The following is a 23,775-nucleotide window of genomic DNA, read 5'->3' on the forward strand; positions in this document are numbered from 1 at the left end:
TGATTCATTGATACTTAATTAATACCTTCTGTCATCTCAATCCTCCTTTGCACTCTAGCCTTCCCTTTTAAATCATTGCTGCAATTCCATGCTCAGCAGCTGTCCCAAAATGGCAATTACCTACTTGCTCTAGAAACCCAGATGGCTCACCTAATAAATGTAACTGAACTCCAGGATCAAGGGCTTCTTGATGATGTCACCATTTATGTTTAATTTCTCCATCCACTACCTGTCCAATCTACATAGAGGACTACACCTTAGCTAAGAAAACTAATTTGTAGTCGCTAGGAAAAGCAACATAAAGATAATGAACCATTTTCACACACGTTACAAAAACAGAAGTTGTATTTCTACGTTACTTGAAACAGCCAAAGACATCCAGCCAATGGCACACAGTTTGAAGTTTGGCAAAAATGCCAGGCTATTCAAAGGACTCAAGAAATTGTTTTGCTTTGAATACTGGCAACCATGCAAGAAGATTAATAGGGTCCTGTATGAACATCTTATTTGAGAAACAACAGACTTGAAATAATAGTTAGAATGGGATATGAACCTGCAATCTCCTGACTTCAAAGGTGATTATACTACCTCTGGGCCAAAGTAAAAAACGATTTCCCATTTCCTGTTCTGCTTGTTATTTAGATTTGAAAACAGGCATAAATTTGTGAACAGGCAATGCTAAAGATCTAAGTCTCAATTGCATTAAAATTCATGTGCACAGAACAGATTTTGATCCTTTCCAGAATATTAACTCAATTTTCTAACTTCACAATATGTTAGGATAATCGCCATAGTGCATTGGAGGGGGCGTAGCAGCTGCTTCTAGGTTGAGGTGTCACTTTAAGTACCCCAGGCACTGAGTACTGTGCATATTTTTGGTTACCAAATCATTCTATCTATAATGTGCTTAAAAGTAAAGTCTGAATTTCACAGCAGAGGCAATGAATGCACACTATGTTAATTTAAATAAAACATAATTACATTTTTGGTAAGTGCTTTATTGTACTTGTATAAATTATTTTTTCTCTGAAACGTAAATTAGAATGTTATAGTTAGGAGCAGATGACTAATATTCACCAGGCAGACATTCCAGCCAAGTAGCAATACAAACAATGACAGACATGTCATTGTTTCATTACAAGCAACACAGAGCCAAAAGGGATCTGTTGATGAATGAGATAAAGATCATGTTACCAATGCAGCCATCCTACCTGCACCTTTACCCCAACATTTCCAAGGAGATGTCATAAATCTTAACTTGACAGTTGTTGGTAGAGTTTCCTTTACCAATATAACAGAAGTATTCATGGTGGCAGTGATGAGGATGCCTGACTAGTCTTCAGAAGTGTTCTGCTCACATCATGTCATATTTTGCATATTTTTTCGGAAAGAAGGCAACGGGCTATTTAGAATCCATTTTTGTCTTCTTGATGACTCCTAGAACGTGCGTCGGAATTCTACATTCATGTTAATTTCTACAAGGATAGATGGTCAGATTGTCTAACAAGGCTCTTTAGTTCAGATGTTCAAGTTTCAGGCCGGTTGCAGAATTTGGAAAAATGTCTGGCTTGGGCTGCAGAACATCCAACTAAAGAGCCAGGTAAATAGGGTTCTTACTGTGGACGGCAAATGGCTAGCTGACCCGAGAAAATATTCAGAGGCTCACATTGGTGATGTAGGCTTTTGTAAAAGCTAACCAAGTCGGGATAAGAACAGACAGGCCCTTCAGTCTTCAACTCAATTTCATTAGTCTGTTGAAACAGCTGAGCCCCAGGAAAAGCTTCATTTGATTGATGACTTTTGCTCCCTGATCTTTACTGTCAACTTAAAAATGTTGATTTTGATGAGAGAATGAGGCTTAATTTATCAACAGCAGAAACTATAAGTACTTGAAGGTTTAAGTGATTGATCCTTTTATTGGGCTGTGGCAAAAATGAGTCTTTTTTTTCAGAAAGTGTAAATTTCTCAATGAATGAGTGTTGCTTCAATATAACTTCTAATAGGTTAATGGGCATTAGAGTTCCCTAGCTTTGAATGGGGTCATAAGGGTTCATAGGAGTTAGAACACAGAAGATTTACAGCCCAGGAACCAGCCCTTCAGCCCTCCAAGCATGAGCCAATGGGGGACACAACCTGACCTGGGGAAACATAATGAGAACTTTTTGAACTTATTTTTCTAAAAGTTCCCTTCTGCACGTTACAGTTCATGGTATCTCTGAGGAGCCTTGAACCATGACTATCTGGAAAGCTCCAACTCCAAGAAAATTGCAGAGGCATAGGTGATGTTAATCCTCATAATGGATCCAGCCACATTAAGAGTACACAGTACAGGCTCATGACCCAAACTAAAATATTTCCTGGAAAATCAGAGATCCAAAGAATGGAATCCAGTATCTCAGAATTAGGAGCTGGCTGCCATTTTTAAAGGTCTCCCAAGTCTTCCTAACTCAGTGAAAGCCCAGGCTGTAATGTTTCCCTCAGGTTTCTCTGAAATGATCCATTCTGTCCCTGTGAAACCATTGTTTTCAAACTTTACTAAATGGGGAATTTCCTGTAAATGTAACTTATTCCAGGTGAGCCCATCTAATTCTTCACACTGCTAGGTTGCTCCCATAGATGTTGACATTCCTGCAGCCCTCTGATCCTAACCACTGAAAAACAGTGGAAGCTAATCATAAGAAAACAGTGCCACCTTTCTACAAAGGAAATGTTTCTATTAATATACAGCAAAATGAATATTGTGTTAATTTTAAATTAACAATTTTTCTTTAAAAACTATTATCTCACAGATTCCTCAGGATGGAGAAACCCATTTTGGAAATATTAAGCGTGAAGCGAGCAGGAAATCCTCAACTAGATAATTTAGTTTCACCTGACATCAGTCTTTGGAATTATGTCACTTCTGCCAACTCTCATCAGGTTGAAAATCTTTAGCCCTGATTTGTAATCCTGGTTCTGTCAGAGTACTCAATGACAGGAGTACAAACCCAGGTCTCTGTGGACCTTAGACATTCACCAGAGCAACATCACAGCTAATTTCTAAAGACATAGCTGATGATGACAGTACTGTTGTTTAATTTACTGAAAGGTATCTGGACGGGTATATGAATAGGAAGGATTGGAGGGATACGGGCCAAATTCTGGCAAATGGGACTAGGTCAGGTTGGGATGTCTGTACGGCGCATACGAGTTGAACGGAAGGATTTGTTTCCGTGCTGTATAATTCTGACTCTAAATTGCACATGGCTAATGCTGAGGACTGGTAATCTCGAGGTCTGATCCCATTCTGGACATGCCCTTGAATGTGGGTGAAAATTCTGCCTCAGGATTAGGTTTGGTCTGGATGGAAATTCTTCCCAAGCAAGGCCCTTATGCAACTGGTCCTGAAATACACTGCTTTTCAAAGTTTAACTAGCTAATCAAGATGACAAATTTCTGCGCACCCTTGAAAGGTTATTTCTCACAACACTTACCATGCAAACAGAATGTTAAAATATCCTAGGGATATTTATGATTAAGAAACATGCTGAACAATGTTTATGCCTCCTGTTCAAAGTCTCCATCATACATCAAAATAAATTTGATCTTAAAAATAGAGTTGATTACCTGCTTTGAGGATAGTAGGTGTCTCTGCAAAGTAAAACAGATGTAAATTATTTCAGTAATATGCATATGAGAAAAAAGCTGCTTAACTAATAATTTGCTTCCCAAGTAATACAAATACCTCTTATGTTTTCACTTTTGAATATTAAGCTTGTGCACAATCTCTAAAAGATAAATTCTAATTAACTACAAAATTCTTTTCCTTCTCACTCCCGAGCAGTGCAAGAGTAAATCTCGAGGATAATGTCATTTTGAACAGATGCTATCATGATAAGTTACTTATGTATAATACTATATTGTAATAATTATTTAAAACACAAGTGCTGAAACAGCTACCAGTTAAACATAATCAACAGACAAAGAGTTTTGCCACTGTTTTTAGAAATGTTGGGTAAGGCTCAATTATTCCCCCACCAGCATCAACCGCTGTTAAAATCCCAACACAATTAACAGTCTGGTAAGGATAATTTGATGTCAGCTGTTACATCCAATTATCTGAAATGATCTGTAACATTTTCATGATTTCTTACTGTTTTGTGCCTCAGAGATTTGATAGGATGAAATACCAGTTTCTATGTCTAAACAGGACATTTATTTAAAATGTTTTTAAAAAATGGTCTCTCATGCTTACACCTTCTTGTGTCAGTTTAATTTCTTGTTTGTATCAAGTTTCTCTTTCTTCATAACCAAACCCAGTCATGACGAACAACACTGAATTGTGTCAATATGCACACATCAAGCTCCAAAATATTGAAATTTTGAACAATACTTATAAATGTATGTGCAAATACGAGTTGGAATGTAAATACATTGTACCCTAACATGACTGAAAAGGCTCAATTAGTGGGATCAATTGTTTTCAAGTAGGATATGATTGCAGGGCAGGAATGAGATGCAAATGGAAGATATGATAGAGGCAAGGTTAGAGTGGTGTTGGAAAAGCACAGCAGGTCAGGCAGCATCTGACGAGCAGGAAAATCGACATTTTGGGCAAAAGCTCTTCCACTGCCTTGCAGAGGAGAGAAGGCAGCACCTTATTGAAGCAAGGATCTCAACAAGCATAAAAATGGCTAACTAGAAGCTAAAGCATTTGATCCAGTACCAAAAGCCCACTTTCTCTATTTTTTCATCATCAAAAGAAAACCTAACAGCTGTTCACTAACATGCAGCAGTCTGTTTGGGAGCAGTAATTTCATACAACTTTTCAAACTGATAGATGTTCTGCAATGGCAGGTTCACACCTGAGCAAGAGATTGAGATGTTAAACTAATAATTTGGTTGCAAATAACAATGCTACCTGGAAATAAAAGCTAAATAACTGATCATTATCTTATGCTTCTATCAGTGCTGTCAAAGTTAAACTCACTAATTTTCTGATTGCTAGCATTAATGTTTTACTGTTTAATTATGTGGCTGATTCAACAGAGTTATTTTAACTAAAGTTATACATCACCCAATTAAAATATGCTGCCAATGGTCATTCTGACACTGTTCCCTATCTGCTATGATGACTATGATAGGTTTATTAATCTGGTGTATCTTTCTCTTTTTGTCTCATTGTTAAAACAAAACACATTATAATAATAAACAAGAGATAGGGCTTTAGATTTTGACCACAAGTTTGGAATTTTACAATTCTACCTTTCTGTTATTTTTGAACTGAGTTGAATTGTTGTTTGTCAATGCAAGTTTTAATCTTAATAAAGGATTCCATATAGGGCAGAATGAGCAAATGCAAATACAACTAATTAAACAAGATTAATCTCCAACATGAAGAGTGCATATATGGTGACAGACATCTTATCAACAAATGTTGCGTTATAATCAAGTGGAGAAACAAAACAAACTTTATAAATAAAAATAAAATAGTGGTGTCACAAGGTATAAGAAACTTTTAGCTTCAGGATAGTGGTAAAATGCAACACTATTATAATTAAAACCCCTCAGGAAGATACTAAATGTGAATGTGTTAAATGTGAAAATAAAAGCCTCTATGAAAAGCCAGCCAGAGAGTGGTGGGCCTGTGGAATTCATTGCCGCAGAGTGCAGTGGATGCCGGGACGCTAAATGTCTTCAAGGCAGAGATTGATAGATTCTTGTTGTCTCGGGGAATTAAGGGCTATGGGGAGAATGCGGGTAAGTGGAGTTGAAGTGCCCAGCAGCCATGATCGAATGGCGGAGTGGACTCGATGGGCCGAATGGCCTTACTTCCACTCCTATGTCTTATAGTCTAACTGCTAGCAGAAACATTACAGTAAGAGTTCCATAGTGCTGAAGGTCAACTTTGTCAAGGACTGAGGAGGCAGTCGTTTCATGCTGATGTCACTGGATAGGATCCTAGACTAATATTCTGGGGAACATGCATGTGAATCCCACCATGGCAGATGGTGAAATTTGAATTCAACAAAAACTGGAATTAATGGGTCAATTGTTGTAAAGAATCCTGGTTCACTAATGCCCTTTAGGGAATGAAATTTGTTATCTTTACTTGACCTAGCCTACATGTGAAGCCAGATGCATAATACTGTGGTTGCCTTTTAACTGCCCTCTGAAATGGCCTCAGCAGGCCACTCCAACCAAGAGGCACTTAGAGAGGGGCAGTAGATGCTGGTCCAGCCAGTGATACCCATATTCCCATAAAAGAATAATAAAAACTTTTCAAGGCTATCCAACACTTGTGCAGCAAAATACCACATCTGTAATTTAGAGAACAAAGCCCTACCATTTTCTTTTAGGTCTAAATGGTTTTAATTACAGATAAAGAAGTCTGCTGAAATGGGTTTGTGCATTTAAACAAACTCCATTAATGTTATAAGTTTGCATGCCCATCATGGTGGAGATTTTCTGCCAGAGGTCTCCAGGGATATGAGTCCTTTATTCTTTCAAGATATAGTTAATGGGATGTAGGCAACACTGGCTGAGCCAACAATGATTGCCCTGTCCTTAATTACCCTGCAGAAGATGGTGTTCTGCTGCCTTCTTGAAACTGCTGCTGTCCTTGGGACGTCAGGACATCCACAATGCTGTTAGGAAGGTAATGCCAGGATTCTAAACCAGTGGAAGTAAACAAATGATGATATAGTACTAATTCAGGATAATGTATGGTGTGGAGAGGAACCTATAAGTGGTGGTGCTCCCACATATCCTTTAGAAATGAGATCCTAAGTTTGGAAGGTGTGATTGAGGGAGTAACTGCACTGTATCTTGTAGATGGTACACACGACTGCCACAGGTAGGTGGTGAAGGGAGTAAATCTTGAAGGTGGTGGATAGATACCAATCAAGCAAATTGTCCTGGATAAAACTTTTGTGAAGATTCTCTGACCTTCCTGTTTAGTTCTGTAATGTCTTTGGAACTGCAGCAGAAATCCCAGTAAAATAGTATAAGCAGTAGCTTTCTGATTTTTTAAAATTGAAGTTTATGGAAATTACGGTGGAAACTTGAGAACAATAGAAATTCCACTGAATTTGTTTTATTTCACTAGCCTGTTGTAAAAAGATAAGACTCCTCGCCAGAACTTCAGCACACTCAGATGTCTCTGTATCACTGATGTGTAAAGATATTCACACCAAAGTATTAATATCCAAAATATTATTACATTAATTTTAGAAATAGGTAATTTGAAATTGGTTAGCTTTTAGCTGATCAAATTCAATGGCTGCCTTACGCAGTAGTAGATTATGGAGTAGTTATTTGTACAGATTGTGTTCTCTACTTAATTCGAGAGAACAATTAAATTAACATTTCTTATGGCTTGGGAAATGGATGGTTATTGATGTGGAACACTGTCTTTAAACTGATAGCTCCCTTCTGGAATGCATAATCCTTAACCCTGCCAGCTGCAAGAGGCCAAACTGAAAATATTTTGGGAAACTTTAGTCCAGTGAGAATACATAGCACAATTATCTTTGTCACACCAGAAAACAATTGAGAGTGTCATTTGGAGAGGTTACATTGCACGCAAAATAGAAAATAAAAACACATTGTACAATAATCAGCATGCTGTTGATGTTAGGGTTGGATTTACAAAAAGACATTTAAATACTCCTTTAATGACCACAGCATATTCTGAAGTACTTAACAGTCAATTAATTTCTCTTGAGGTGGGGTGACTGTCATATGTAAGGAATGTGATTTGGAGATACTGGTGTTGGACTGGGGTGTACAAAGTTAAAAATCACACAGCACCAGGATATAGTCCAACAGTGGACAGTGAAGAGGGTTACCTCAGATTACAACAGGATCTTGACCAAATGGGCCAATGGGCTGAGAAGTGGCAGATGGATTTAAATTCAGATAAATGCAAGGTGCTGCATTTTGGGAAAGCAAATCTTAGCAGGACTTATACACTTACTGGTAATTTCCTAGGGAGTGTTGCTGAACAAAGAGACCTTGGAGTGCAGGTTCATAGCTCCTTGAAAGTGGAGTCACAGGTAGATAGGATAGTGAAGAAGGCGTTTGGTATGCTTTCCTTTATTGGTCAGAGTATTGAGTAAAGGAGCTGAGAGGTCATGTTGCAGCTGTACAGGACACTGATTAGGTCACTGTTGGAATATTGTGTACAATTCTGGTCTCCTTCCTATTGGAAAGATGTTTTGAAACTTGAAAGAGTTCAGAAAAGGTTTACAAGAATGTTGGAGGATTTGAGCTATAGGGAGACGCTGAACAGGGTGGGGCTGTTTTCTCTGGAGCATCGGAGGCTGAGGGGTGACCTTATAAAGGTTTACAAAATAATGAGGGGCATAGATAGGCTAAATAGACAAAGTCTTTTCCCTGGGGTCGGGAGTCCAGAACTAGAGCACATAGGTTTAGGGTGAGAGGGGAAAGATATAAAAGACAACTAAAGGGCAACAGAGGGTGTACGGGTATGGAATGAACTGCCAGAGGAAGTGGTGGAGGCTGGTACAATTGCAACATTTAAGAGGTATTTGGGTGGGTATATGAATAGGAAGGGTTTGGAGAGATATGGGCAAGGTTGGACTGAAGGGTCTGTTTCCATGCTGTACATCTCTATGAATCTATGAGGTTTATTTGGAAGCACTAGCTTTTGAAGTTTTGCTCCTTCATCAGATAGTTGTGAACCACTTGATGGAACAGTGATCCAAAAGCTAGTGCTTCCAAATAAATCTGTTGGACTGTAACCTGGTGTTGTGTGATTTTTAACTTTGTAAGGAATGTGGATTCTGTGAACTCCCACCAATAGCGATGTTGCATTGACCATTTCATTTGTTTCAGTGATGTTATTTGAAGAATAAATATTGGACTGGGGAATGACTTGTCAGCTCTTTTTCAAAATAGTGCAGTCAAATCTTTTATGCTCACCCAAGACCGATCTTGGTTTAATACCTCACCCAAAATATGGGGCCTCTGATAGTGCAGCACTCCCTCAGTACTGTACTGGAGTGTCACCCTGGAGTGCACTGTGTGCAAGTGCTGTGTAATTGCTTCAGCTCAAATTAATCTGAGTGCTCAAGGCTGAAGCTGGTTACAAAGAGTAAAAAAAAACCTGTCTATGCTCAAACAATCCTGACTATGTTGAGGCCTATTCTAGTTGGCTAACATTTTTTTCTATCATTTCTATACAGTTCTATTTTCTACATTGCTCTGTATTTTTCAGCCAACAAATACGGTTAGGGAATTACATTTGAATGGAGTGATATATCATGCAAACTATTACACTGATGTTTACTAAATTACAGATCTCTGAAATACAAAACGTCCTCACTTTATTGTCCCTGTACCTATTTTGAACAATTATGTAAAACTCTCTAAACGCTTAATTTTTCTTATCTCACTTGTTTGCTGAAGGACTAAAAGTAAACAATATTCATAATAGAATACGTTTGCCAAGCAGATCCAGCATTGTACATTCAAACCATTTAAGTAATGTATCTAATTGAAAAGCACTCTGTACAAGGTCAGGTCAATTTATGGAATGAGTGGTAAGTGGATTGAGACATATTAAGTGCTTTTCTGAGTGTAATGCATTTGTTCCCTTCGAAGGAAATATTGTAGTTTCAGCAATAATGTCCAACTAGTGTCAACTCACATCTCTCTTCAGGATTCTACACTGCTGCAATCACATTACTAGACACTTGTGACCTTTTATCCTTTGAATTAATTTGTTTCATTTACAAAAAGCTATAAAATAACAGGAAGACCACATCTACTTTACAAATCCCTTTCTCCTCCCTGCAATAATTGAAAATCTCCGAAGAAGATTTACAATCGAAATAATGAGCTGGTTCTGCAGCAATGACTTAATAGTTTAACTGTTGATCATTAATTGGTGATATTTTTGCTGATTTGTGAATGAATGGTAATTAAAAACAGACTTTTTAAATTACCTCCATATTAGAGAGCAGAAAGTAGTCAATTGAAACCAGAGATATTAAAAGTACTCCCTGTAGTGCTGTACAGAAAATTTCACAGAGAACCATTTTTATTCTGCTGCAAAATAACTGAGATTATGCTTCCCTTTGTTCACTCTTTACCAACATAACCTGAGCAAATTTGTCAGTTCTGGAATATGTTTCATACAGACTAATATTTTCAGAATGCAAGGTTTCCTGACCGAACATTTGAAAGGTTGGCATGAAAGCAATGACCCCTGCTAACCATAACCCTTGCTCTTGATAGCTGGTCCATAACCTTTTGACTCAGTGTGGGATGTTAACTGTCTGGAGGTGGAGCTTTCTCCATCAGGGAGGAAGTGCCACCTCCAAGCGTTTTGCCAATCCGTTCCCCTCACTTTCTTGAGAGGGAAATTGACTGGATAGAGAGACATCTTCTTGTGTTTATTCCATGAGTTTGAACTACTTGTCCACAGTGGGCTTTTTGTAAAACCATTTAACCTTTTTTTAAAACCCATTTAATCTCTGCGGAGCCACATTAAGCATGTGGGTGCAGCAAGTGGTGGTTAAGAAGGTAAATGATATGTTAGCCATCATAGCAAGAAGATTTGAATACAAGAGCAGAAATGTCATGCTGCATTTATGCAGGATCATAGTGAGACTACTGTGTGCAGTTCTGGTCTCCTTATTAGAGGAAGGAGGTTCTGCTTATGGGAGGGAGTATAATGAAGGTCCAGTCAGTGACACAGATCTCTTAGCTTATCTTCTAAATATTATTTTATACAATGAGATGTGCTGATCTTCAGGCAGACAAGTAGAGTGTTTTCCATCTGATTTCCATCAACTGCAGTTTTGCTTGGGCTCCTGGATGCCACATTTGGTCAAATGAGCCTTGCTCAGTTCTAGAATTCAGCTCTTTTGTCCATGATAGAACCAAGGCTGTAATGAAATCAGGAGCTAAATGGCCCTCAGTGAGCAGGTTATTGCAAAACCAATGCCATTTGATAGCACTATTACTGATACCTTCCATCACTTTACTGATAATGAGGCGTAAACCTTTGGGGTAGTAAGTGGCTGGGCTAGATTTGCCCTGCCTTTTGTGGACAGGACCTACCTGGGCAATATTGCCTACTGTAGCTGTACTGTGATAACTTGGCTAGGGATGTGGTATGATCCTGACTACGGGTCTTCAATATTATTGCCAGAACGTTGTCAGGGTCCAAAGCTTTTGCAGGAATAAGTTCCTCCAATCACTTCTTAGCGTCACTTGGTGCAAATCAAATTGACTGAAGCATCTACAATGCTGGAATAGGCCAAGATGAATCATCCACTTGGCATTTCTGGCTGAAAGTTACTGCAGATGCAATAGTTTTACCTTTTGCACTGATGTGTTGAGCTACCGCATCCTTGAAGATGGGGATATTTGTGAAGCCTCCTCCTTCATTGAGTTGGTTAATTGTCCACCATCATTCCCAACTGGGTGTGGCTGGACTGGAGAGCTTAGATTTGATTGGTTGGTTGTAGAATCATTTATCTTTGTCAACTTGCTGCTTATGCTGCTTGACACACACAATATTTCTGTTATGTAGCTTCATCAGGTTGATACCTTGATTTTAAGTTATGCCTGGTCCTTCTCGTAACATACCTTCCTACATTCTTCATGCAACCAGAGTTGATCTCTTGGATTGATTGTAATGATAGAGGAGGGGGTTGCAAATTTTGGTTCAGTATAATTCTTGCTGCTGACTGTTCACAGCATCTCATGGATGCCCAGTCTGAATTGCTAGATCTGTTCATAGTCTATCCTGTGGGCATGATGATAGTGCCATAAAACAATATAGAGCATTCTCAATGTGAGATGGGACTTTAATTTACCACAGATGGTGCAGTTGTTACTCCTACTGATACTACTGATTCATCTGACTCATTTTCTGAAAGAGATGCTCTCTTTGTTAATTTCTTTCCTTTGTCAATATCAATAGCAATTCCTTCCAGTCTAGTTTAAACCCAACCTAACCAAATGTGAATAATTCAGCAAAATATTGGTTCAAATCAAGATCAAGTGCAATCCCTTCTTTTTAAATAAGTGCCTCAGAATCCTATCCTGAATTGCGTAGTATCTGGAGTCTTCCTTCCTGCACCATGCCTCAAGCTTTGACTCTCACTGATGTGCAGTAATGAGAGCAATCAAGGGATAACTACTCTTGTAGTTCTACTTTTCACATTTCTCCCTAGCTTCTGACAACCTGATTATAGGACTTTAATATGTACTCTTGTTATATCTTTGCTACCAATTTATAGCATAACGTCTGGCTCATTCCCTTCTTATTCAATATGGCACTAGGAGTGTGACACAACGTGCGACACTCACAAAGACAGTTACAGAAAAGCCTGTCTATTCTCCTGACTATGGAATCTCTTGTACTGACCAGATTTATGCTCTTTGTTCTTCCCTCCTGTACAGCCCTTTGCCCAATAGCACCATGGGCTGAACGGCACTTCTTCAAATTGTCGGTACTCCTGTCAATTTCTAATCCCAAGAAGTTATTTGAGAATGGCACATGTCACAAGCCTTCCTGCCTCTTCCCAGTCTTAAAGATGGCTATCCATTTACTATCCTGAACTCCAGGTATCTGTGGAGTGGCCAACTACTCAAGTATATGTTCCAAGAAACATTCATCTTCCCTGATGCTCAGAACTATCTCCACCTACTCCAAGGTCAAACAGCTGGAGACTCTTCCTATACAAGTGGTTACGTACAAGAAGTGCCCTGCACCATATGGTGCAGGAATTGCAAGCAACAAGTATCAGAAGACCATCCATGCTCATTCACTTCATTTTATGGTCTCACAAGTATCTTATTTAAACTTAATTAATTATTTTTAATCAATGTTGATGACAGAACATTACTTCTGTTTATGAATCACCAATGACAAAAGCAAAAGTTGCATAAATCTCCCAAACTTTGTCATAACTGTTCCAAAAGAAAAGTAATTGTACCTGTTTTGACAGCAAGTTTGGAAGCTAAAAACAAAATTATAAATATTAATACATGAGTGTGTGGGTATAATAATCAAATAAAAAATTATCAAGTTAGAGTTTTTTAATTGAACAGTGTTCAAACTAATTGCAATTAAATATTTGTAAAAACTGCCCAATTTCAATTTTTTTTAGTGCACACACACAGAAATTGAACAGATCAAAAATGAAATGCAAGCTTAGTTTGATTTGAAGTTACAGAATATACATACGTTCTACATTTACCGGAGAAGGTTTCTCTGTGAAATAAAATTAGAGAATGAGATCCCTGCTGCTTTGTCTCAACACACTTTGCTTGGCACAATAACATTTGATTGATTAAGCTTTACAGAATCTACATAATTGGTTGTACAGAAAAATGCAAACAGGCAAGCTCAAAACAGGAGAAAATTAAATATAAATCCTGTTTTAATGACTACAGGCTTCAATGAAGCAAAAGGTACAAAGCTGAATATAATGCTCAAAATGTAATTTGAATAACCAATTTAAAAAGACACACAAGAAAGATGTTTTGCTTTATGGCACTGCAAAGGCACTATGAATAAAGTTTCAAGCAAGTTATCATTGTTGCATTGTATTTCAGATCTTTTAGAGATGCATATATTTTTTAATGGTCAAGTTTGACTATATCAGGCATATTTCTCAATGTTAGCATTATGACACTTATATCTGTTTAAATTTTCCACTGTTGCCAGAATTAGTTTGACTGAGTTAAAATTTTGCATATATGCATACTCCTGTGCTCCTTTCCTCCAGCAATCATGTAATCTCTTGAGTAAAACACCACAGAAAAAGAAAAATCCTAGACTAAGTCAGTGCATAAGATTTGGGAAATTCAGTTCTGATCCCTTTAGTCAATGAAAAACACGTTCCACAAGATCAGAGTAACCACAAAGTACCAACCTTCATCTGCTGCACATTGTGTGGTGAGCTACAGTAAAGAACCCACCCATTGTTCTTTGGACTAATCCAATGTGTTCAACATTCAATTTTTGAGCCAGCACTTGTTGTGAGTGTCAAACTCTTACATAAATAAAATCTCCTGACAGCTAACTGAGTTCTGTGTTTGCTTATTTTATAAGGCAACCTGACTATTCCTGACCTCGTTAACTCAAGTTGTCTGTCCAAGCAGCTTCTATTCTCTGTCAGCTATCAATCTTTGTTACACTCCTGGCCATTTGGCTCTCCAGTTTTCTTTCAATCAGCATAATATTTACATATCTTTCAGATGATGCTAACAAAGCTTTTACTGTCCTTTCTTAAAATCTCATTTTTGCTCAAAATACTTCTTTTCAGTCCCCGGCCTAGATATTCTCTTTATAAACAATAGTACCTCATTTAAACTGCACCTTTTTCCATCTCAGATTCAAACAGTCCTGTCACATATCTGTGTTTCTATCTTTGAACCCAATTCATCTGTTTGGGGAAAATGAAAGGTTAAATCCTTGTCCCTTGCATCCTGTTAAATTAGTTATTTCCAGAGACCACTTTTTCAATAGCAAGGAACCCTATGACACAACATTCATCCTCTAATGGGTGATGTACAGTGCACTTTAACAAATATAAATACACCACTTGCAGTTATCATAGCAGTATATAGTACCATCAAATCACCAAGAATTTGAATCTTTATAATTAAACATACATTGTAAGAAAAAGTGGAGTAGATAGAAGGGCAATGAGTATAATCTAGTGATGTGAATAATTGTTAAAAGTTAATCGAAAGTTGATCCAAATTTTATATGCATATAAATTACATATTCAAACACAAGGTTAAAGTTCAAACTATTCCATTGATACCAACCTGAGATGAACAGTGAGGATGACATTAATTAACTGCAACAAGACATAGACTGATAGAATGAGCAGACATAATCTGGCAGAATGAGAGACAAGTGGCAGATGGAAATTAATACAGAGAGGGGCAAGGTGATGCAGGTATAATTTCTGGGGCATCCCATAGGCTGCAGCACACCATTACATCAAGCAGGTGAAGAATGCACAATTTAGTTAAGTTGGTGAATTTGTAACCCTCAGTACAAATGAGGCTAGTCAAATTGAGAGAGTTACAGGGTTTTGTAGTGGGAGTGGGCATACTTGACCATTAAGGCTTCGGTAGGCCAGCTAGGGGCATTTGAGGGGTGAGGCAATGTTCCATTGCCTAAATGCACAACTTGTAAGGGACCATTGTCAGAGGATCATGAAGGTCTGTGGAAGATATTCTGGGAAATGTGATGATTCCAACATCCTCAGGCACTCCCAGGTGACACAGCATTTCTCCTCAATGCAGCAACAGGCATTTGATTATAAGAGTTAATTGCTAGAGAGATAGCTTATGATCCAGTGATCAACCAAAGTCACTATTGATCAGAAAACTGGCGTGCAATATGTACTGACTCAAATCTCTTTGATTACTGTGGTATGTTGCACCCTTCACAATTAAGTGTTCCCAAAAGGAGACCTCCTGGCAGTGGAAGATCTAGCTGACTAGCCCACATCGTCAAATGATGATCATGAACAGGAGGCTGGCCAGTACGTCTGAGGGCTAACAGGGATTGGGTGCTAGTATACATTATGGTTGTGCTTTTCAGAATAATCTGAGGTGCCTTCGATAGATTCACTGGCACATTATCTTCCTTGTTTGTGTTGATCTAAGTTAGTGATACCAGGTGGGGAAGGGTGACTGGCTTTGTTGAACAGCTAGTTGCATTCCATCCGAGTTGTATGTAACCTTCATGACATCTCAGGTTAGACTTAAGAGTAAGTACACATTATTGTTTAGGTACATGGAACTTGGCCCAGGAAGAACATCAATTGACCTGGTAACAAACTGGATAGCTCTTCCCATCTAGGTAGATGGATAAGGTAAGTGAAGGCCTAGTGATCTTATAGCTAGACTATTAATCCAGAGACTCAGGTAAAGTTCTGGGGATTCAGGTCCGAATCCATCTATGGCAAATGGTGGAATTTGAATTCAATAAAAATCTTGAAAAAAAAACCCAATGATAACTACAAAACCATTGCTAGTTCTCAGGAAAAACCCATCTGATTCACTAAGGAAGGAAACTGCCATCCTTACCTGGTCCGGCCTATATGCAACTCCAGACCCACAGCAATGTGGTTGACTCTTAACTGCCCTCTGGGCAAATAAGGATGGGTAATAAATGCTGGTCCAGACAATGACACTCTCATCCCAAAAATGAATAAATAAAAACTTACGTCATGATGTCAGTTAACCCTTGCAGTTACTGTCTATTACATATGTGTAATAATAAGTTTGTTATTAATTTTATAGCAACTTGAACTAAGCTTTCTACTTTAGTACTGAGTGGGTGTTCAGATAAGTCGGGTATGGATGCTAGGGCAGTTGCTTGCTCATCCTGCAGAATGTGGCAGGTGGGAGACATGGCACACGTCTCCGTTGGCTACACCTGTGGGAAGTGCACTAACTCCAGCTCCTTGAAAACCGTGTTAGGGAATTAGAGCTGGAGCTGGATAAACTACGGATCATTCGGGAGGCTGGGGGGGTAACTGAGAGGAGTTACTGGGAGTTGGTCACTCCTAAGGCTCAGGACAAGGATAGATGGGGGAGGAAAGGGGACAGACAGTGCCGAGATCCCCTGTGGACATCCCCCTCAGCAATTAGTATACCGTTTTGGATACTGCTGGGGGGGGATGACCTACCAGAGGAAAGCCATAGCAGTCAGTTCTCTGGCACTGAGCCTGACATTGTGGCAAAGAAGGGAAGGGGACAGAATAGAAAAGTACTTGTGGTAGGGGACTCGATAGTTAGGGGGAATCGACAGGAGATTTTGTGGTCAGGATCGGGATTCCCTGAAGGTATGTTGCCTCCTTGGTGCCAGGGTCCGGGACGTCTCCGATCGGGTGTATAAGGTTCTAAAAAGGGAGGGTGAACAGCCAGAAATCGTGTTACATATTGGCACCAATGATATAGCCAGGAAAAGGATCGAGGATATAAAAAGTGATTTCAGGGAGTTAGGATGGAAGCTGCAAAGCAGGACGAACAGAGTAGTGTTCTCTAGTTTACTACCGGTGCCACGAGATAGCGAGGCAAGGAACAGGGAGTGGGCACAGCTTAACACGTGGCTGCGCAGCTGGTGTAGGAGGGAGGGTTTCAGATATGTAGATAATTGGGATGCCTTCTGGGAAAGGTGGGACCTGTACAAGAAGGACGAGTTGCATCTGAACTGGAAGGGGACCAATGTCCTGGGTGGAAGGTTTGCTCGAGTAGTTCGAGAGGGTTTAAACTAGTATTCAAAGTTTGTGAGAAGATTTGTAGCTCGGGTGCTCGTTGTTGTGGTTCTGTTCTCCGAGCTGGGAATTTGTGTTGCAAACGTTTCATCCCCTGTCTAGGTGACATCCTCAGTGCTTGGGAGCCTCCTGTGAAGCGCTTCTGTGATCTCTCCTCCGGCATTTGTAGTGGTTTGAATCTGCTGCTTTTCCGGTTGTCAGTTCCAGCTGTCAGTTGCAGTGGTCGGTATATTGGGTCCAGGTCGATGTGCTTATTGATTGAATCTGTGGATGAGTGTCATGCCTCTAGGAATTCCCTGGCTGTTCTCTGTTTGCCTTGTCCTATGATAGTAGTGTTGTCCCAGTCGAATTCATGTTGCTTGTCATCTGCGTATGTGGCTACTAAGGATAGCTGGTCGTGTCGTTTCATGGCTAGTTGGTGTTCATGGATGCGGATTATTAGCTCTCTTCCTGTTTGTCCGATGTAGTTTTTTGTGCAGTCCTTGCATGGGATTTTGTACACTACACTGGTTTTGCTCATGCAAAAAGTTGTGAGATCTTGTTGCAGCTCTATAAAACTTTGGTTAGACCGCACTTGGAATACTACGTCCAGTTCTGGTTGTCCTATTATAGGAAAGATGTGGATGCTTTGGAGAGGGTTCTGAGGAGGTTTACCAGGATGCTGCCTGGACTGGAGGGCTTATCTTATGAACAGAAGTTTACTGAGATTGGACGTTTTTCATTGGAGAAAAGGAGGACGAGAGGGGACCTAATTGAGGTATACAAGTTAATGAGAGGCATAGATAGAGTCGATAGCCAGAGACTATTTCCCAGGGCAGAATTGGCTAACATGAGGGGTCATAGTTTTAAGCTAGTTGGAGGAAAGTATAGAGAGGATGACAGAGGCGGGTTCCTTACACAGACAGTTGTGAGAGCATGGAATGCATTGCCAGCAGCAGTTGTGGAAGCAAGGTCATTGGGGACATTTAAGAGACTACTGGACATGCACATGGTCACAGAAATTTGAGGGTGCATACATGAGGATCAGTGGTCGGCACAACATCGTGGGCTGAAGGGCCTGTTCTGTGCTGTACTGTTCTATGCTCTATGTTCTATGTGCCAGAAAAACTTGGAGTCCCTCATAATGAGACACTTTCCTTAAGGGTCTGGAGCACTTTATGTACAACGTTGTTGCCTTGCAACATTCCAGACTGTTGCCTTTATCATCACCCTATGCCACTGGTAACTTAACCATGGAAAACTGATGAACATTGCTGATAGACAAATGGCACCATTAACAGTGACATGAACAAGATCTTGTGTGCTTCCCCTTCTGCCTCCATCACTGGGCTGCACTATTTTAAATCCAGCCCCAGGTATTAGCCACAAAGTTAGGGTGCAGAGTTGACGTTATTCTCCTTATCGAAAAGGAAGCTGAGGGGAGATCCATTAGAGACATACAAGATTGTGACAGGTTCATAAAATGTGTGGGAAGAAAATCTGTATCCATTTGTTGTTATTACAAACACTATGAGACACAGAATTAGGAAGCGAGAGGTAATGGAACAAGCACAGTGGAAGCAGAAGCAATGAATAATTTCAAAAAGAAATGGGGATGTAAGGGAACAAAACTCGCAGGACTATGGAGATAAAGAAGAGGAATTGGACTGGCTAGATTGCTTTACAGGCATCCAGCATGGGCTGGATGGGCTTCTTCTGTGTGATTATGGCATTATGATTTCTGTCTCAAAATGCATTACATCCCTGACTGTGCTACTGTCTTATGGATTGGTCTTGTCTTCTTATTTTCAACACTGAACTTTAATAAACAGAAAAATCAGAACAGCCTTGAGCAGCAATAGTCAAATAAGCATAAGATGGTGGCATGTATTAAGTTTGCATGCACTGAATTATTACATGCAGACAGGATGCTTCCCAAACTACATACGTGCTGCTGTTTGCTTTGTTGAACCAGCTGGGGAAAAAAAGTCAGGTAAAAAAGTGAATTGGAGGTTATTAGAGGTGAGAATAGAAGTTTGTCAGGAGTTTCTTATCTAGGTTTTCTAATCTGATTTTAAGAGAGAACAACACAAGATGATTAAAATATATGAAGTAGATACCTTTAGTCATGCTGAATGAACATCTTCTTTGAAAACAGCCTGCAGCTTTTGGACCAGTTTAGGAATGTAACATAGAGAGCTTATTGAATAGGATGTAGTTGAACATTGGTGGGTATGTAAATATACTTGATTCACTCTTTAAGACACTCTGGATGCATTTTGAGGGCTATTCATTTGCTGCATTTATTTAAAGATGTCTCAAATCAGGGTCCTCTTAGGTGCACTGGTAGCAGCCCTACATGTACCAGGAAGCCTGGGTCCAAATCCGACCTGTTCCAGAGGTGTTTAATAACATCTCTGACCAGGTTGGTTAGAAAAATAGATTAAATATTATAAAATGCATATCTGAAATTGGGGTCCTCTGTGGTGCAATGGTGGTGGTGGGGTGGGGGGTGCTGTATCCCTCAACTGGGACATCCAGGGTCAAGTCTCACCTACTCCAGAGGTGTGTAATTACATCTCTGAAAAAGTTGATGAGAATAATAAAAATTAATATGTCTCAAATTAAACTCTTACAAATACATCGGTGTTTATATTGTGAATTTCAGGTGCATTCATGGAAAAGTGATTTTTAACTGAGTCTCCAATCTGCCTTCAATTAGACTTGCTGCAGTACCTAAAAACAACAATGACCAAATAAATCTCTTTTAAAAGATCCTTAACTATCCATTAATAATGGTGATTAAGTTGAGGGACAGTTCACCAGTAAGACCAGTAAGATTGGTGCTAGGTGTCACAGTTGTAAAAGGAAACAATCTAAATTGAGGTTACTGGCAGAACAGATTTTTAAAAATCCAAGTCAAAAACAAAGTTGATGGAGTATTCAAAACAAATTTGGGAGATGAAGGGGATCTGAGCCCTAGTTAATTGGCTAAACTGGACAAACAGCAGTGAGAAACATGAAAGGACAGTTTCTGTTGTCTTGAGGTTACAACAAACAAGAGACCCTTTGTTCCACTCAGTTATGTGTGAACAGAAAACTTTCTGATTATAGTAAAAGGTTTCTAGCAAAACTTGAATAAAAGGATTTAATTAACAAAAAAGCCTAAGGTGATTAGAGAGACAATGAGGATGCAAGAAAAATTCAAAAAAGTGGAATTCATAGATGAGAAATAAAACTATGATTAATAAAATGGGAAAAACACTAAAAAAATTCAATCAATCACCATAAAGAGTAATGAAAAATCATTTGAAAGTGCACTAAGAGGAACAGAATAATCAAAAGAAGCAAGAAGCCACAAAGGGGTGTAAAAGACAACATGTTACTTGAGGTTTCAACTCTGCCAGATTAACCAACCAATAGGATAAAGCCAGTAAACACATGGGAACACCACCCACTGCAAGTTCTTCACTAAGCCACAAACCATTCTTGGAATTATATGACTATTCTTTCACTATTACAGGAATAAAATACTGGAATTCCTTTCCTGACACTACCGTGGTTATACATCAACCAGATGGAGTATTATGAAGATAGCTTACCATCACCTTATCAAAGGCAACGAGGAAGGACAGAAAATGCTGGCCTTGCTAGCAAGGCCCACTTCCCATGGAAGAATAACAGAATTAATGTTAAATGATATAGAAGATAACAGGTACTTTGCTTCCTTCTTAACAAAAGGAGTATAAAAAAAACTTGAAATCATAACAAAGAAGGAGAAGAAAGTGGAAGGAAAACAAAACGTCTTGTAAATGCAAAGCATTGTTTGCATATTTAGGATGCTTTAATCTTGATAAAACCACACAGAGGAGGTCTGAGAATAAAAGTGGAGTACATGGAATTTGAGGGAGTATACTAGTGTGGATCAAGACTTTGTTAATACACAGAAAGCAGATCATTCTCAGGATGGCAGGCTATCACTAGTGGGGCCAATACTGGGCCCACAACCTTTCACAATCTATTGAAAAACATTTGGATGTGGGACCAGTTGTAATATTTCCAAATTTGCTTCAAGGAGACTTGACCAGACTAACTAAATGAGCCAGAACATGTCAGATGGAGTATGGTGTAAATAAATGTGAAGTTAATTATTTTAGTAGGAAGAAAATTTAAAGGCAGAGTATTTCTTAAATGAGGAGAGGAACAAAAGGGATCTTGATATTATTATCCATGAGTTTCTAAAAGCTATTATGCAGCTACAGTGAGCAATTTGAAGGGCAAATAGTATGTTCATAATTACTTGAAGGAAACTGGAGTCTGAGAATATGCTCCCGGATGATGTGGAGTCTGTGTGGGTGGAATTGAGGAACCACAAAGGCAAAAAAACCATAATTGGAGTTGTGTACAGACCTCCTAACAGTGGTCAGGACCAGGGACGCAACATGTACCGGGAAAAAGAGAAGGCATGTCAGAAAGGCAAGATTACATTGATCATGAGTGACTTCAATATGCAGGTGGACTGGGTAAATAATATTGCTAGTGGATCTAAAGAAAGGGAATTCATGGAATGCTTACAGGATGGCTTTTTGGAACAGCTTGTCATGGAGCCCACAAGAGAGCAGGCTATTCTGGACCTAGTGCTTTGCAATGAACCAGACTCTATAAAAGATCTTAAAGTAAGGGAACCCTTAGGAAGTAGCGACCATAATATGGTAGAGTTCAGTCTGGAGTTTGAAAGGGAGAAGGCAAAATCTGATGTAATGGTGTTACAGTTGAATAAAGGTAATTATGAGGGCATGAGAGAGGAACTGACTAAAATAGACTGGAAGCAGAGGCTAACCGGGAAGACACTAGAGCAAAAATGGCAGGAGTTTGTAGGTATAATTGAGGACACTGTACAGAGGTTCATTCCCAAGAAAAGAAAGATTAACCGGGGAGGGATTAGACAACCTTGGCTGACAAAGGAAGTCAGGAAATGTATTAAAGAAAAAGAGAGATCCTATAAAGTGGCTAAGAACAGTGGGAAATCAGAAGATTGGGAAGGATACAAAAGTCAACAGAGGATAACAAAGAGTGTAATAAGAAATGAGAGGATCAAATATGAAGGTAGGCTAGCCAGTAATATTAGAAATAATAGTAAAAGTTTCTTTCAGTACATAAGAAACAAACGACAGGCAAAAGTAGACATTGGGCCACTTCAAACTGATGCAGGGAGCCTAGTGATGGGAGATAAGGAAATAGCAGGAGAACTTAACAAGTACTTTGCGTCAGTTTTCACAGTGGAAGACATGAGTAATATCCCAAAAATTAAAGGGTGTCACGGGGCTGAGTTGAGTATGGTTGCCATTACGAAAGAGATAGTGCTAGAAAAGTTAAAAAGTCTTAAAATTGATAAATCTCCTGGCCCCGATGGGATACACCCTAGAGTTCTGAGAGAGGTTGCTGAGGAAATAGCAGAGGCATTGGTTGAGATCTTTCAAGAGTCACTGGGGTCAGGAAAGGTCCCGGATGATTGGAAGATGGCTGTAGTAACCCCCTTGTTCAAGAAAGGATCAAGGCAAAAGATGGAAAATTATAGGCCAATCAGCTTAACCTCGGTTGTTGGTAAAATTCTAGAATCCATCATTAAGGATAAGGTTTCTAAATTCTTGGAAGAGCAGAGTCTGATTAGAACAAGTCAACATGGATTCAGTAAAGGGAGGTCATGCCTGACAAACCTGTTGGAATTTTTTGAAGAGGTAACAAGTAGGTTAGACCAGGGAAACCCAGTGGATGTGGTCTATCTGGACTTTCAAAAGGCCTTTGATAAGGTGCCACACGGGAGGCTGCTGAGCAAGGTGAGGGCCCATGGTGTTCGAGGTGAGCTGCTGGGATGGATTGAGGATTGGCTATCTAACAGAAGGCAGAGAGTTGGGATAAAAGGTTCTTTTTCAGAATGGCAGCCGGTGACGAGCGGTGTCCCGCAGGGTTCGGTGCTGGGGCCACAGCTGTTCGCATTATATATTAATGATTTGGATGAGGGAACCGGGGGCATTCTAGCGAAGTTTGCCGATGATACGAAGTTAGGTGGACAGGCAGGTAGTACTGAGGAAGTGGGGAGGCTACAGAAGGATCTAGACAGGTTGGGAGAGTGGTCCAGGAAATGGCTGATGGAATTTAACGTGAGCAAGTGCGAGGTCTTGCACTTTGGCAAAAAGAATAAAAGCATGGACTACTTTCTAAATGGTGAGAAACTTAATAAAGCCAAAGCACAAAGGGATCTGGGAGTGCTAGTCGAGGATTCTCTAAAGGTAAACATGCAGGTTGAGTCTGTGATTAAGAAAGCGAATGCAATGTTGTCTCTTATCTCAAGAGGGTTGGAATATAAAAGCAGAGATGTACTACTAAGACTTTATAAAGCTCTGGTTAGGCCCCATTTGGAGTACTGTGTCCAGTTTTGGTCCCCACACCTCAGGAAGGACATACTGGCACTGGAACGTGTCCAGTGGAGATTCACACGGATGATCCCTGGAATAACAGGTCTAGCATA

General features: G+C 39.5%; 1 protein-coding gene across 42 annotated transcripts in view; it reads right to left on the reverse strand.

Moving 5' to 3' along the window:
* Positions 1-23,775, reverse strand: part of trdn (triadin) — a 446,963-nt gene that overhangs the window by 35,564 nt on the left and 387,624 nt on the right. For 25 of the 42 annotated variants that reach the window (XM_072555968.1, XM_072555970.1, XM_072555960.1 and 22 more), the window contains 4 exons: positions 19,195-19,221; positions 13,208-13,234; positions 12,957-12,980; positions 3,607-3,630 (listed from right to left, as the gene is read on the reverse strand). In XM_072555968.1, coding sequence (XP_072412069.1) covers positions 3,607-3,630; positions 12,957-12,980; positions 13,208-13,234; positions 19,195-19,221 — 102 coding nt within the window. Of the gene's footprint in view, positions 1-3,605; positions 3,631-12,956; positions 12,981-13,207; positions 13,235-19,194; positions 19,222-23,775 lie in introns of those variants that run through there. The other 17 variants (XR_011954524.1, XR_011954519.1, XM_072555962.1 and 14 more) reach the window with 8 other exon arrangements.

The sequence above is a fragment of the Chiloscyllium punctatum genome, chromosome 3 (assembly GCF_047496795.1).
Source record: "Chiloscyllium punctatum isolate Juve2018m chromosome 3, sChiPun1.3, whole genome shotgun sequence".
Classification (NCBI taxonomy): Eukaryota; Metazoa; Chordata; class Chondrichthyes; order Orectolobiformes; family Hemiscylliidae; genus Chiloscyllium; species Chiloscyllium punctatum.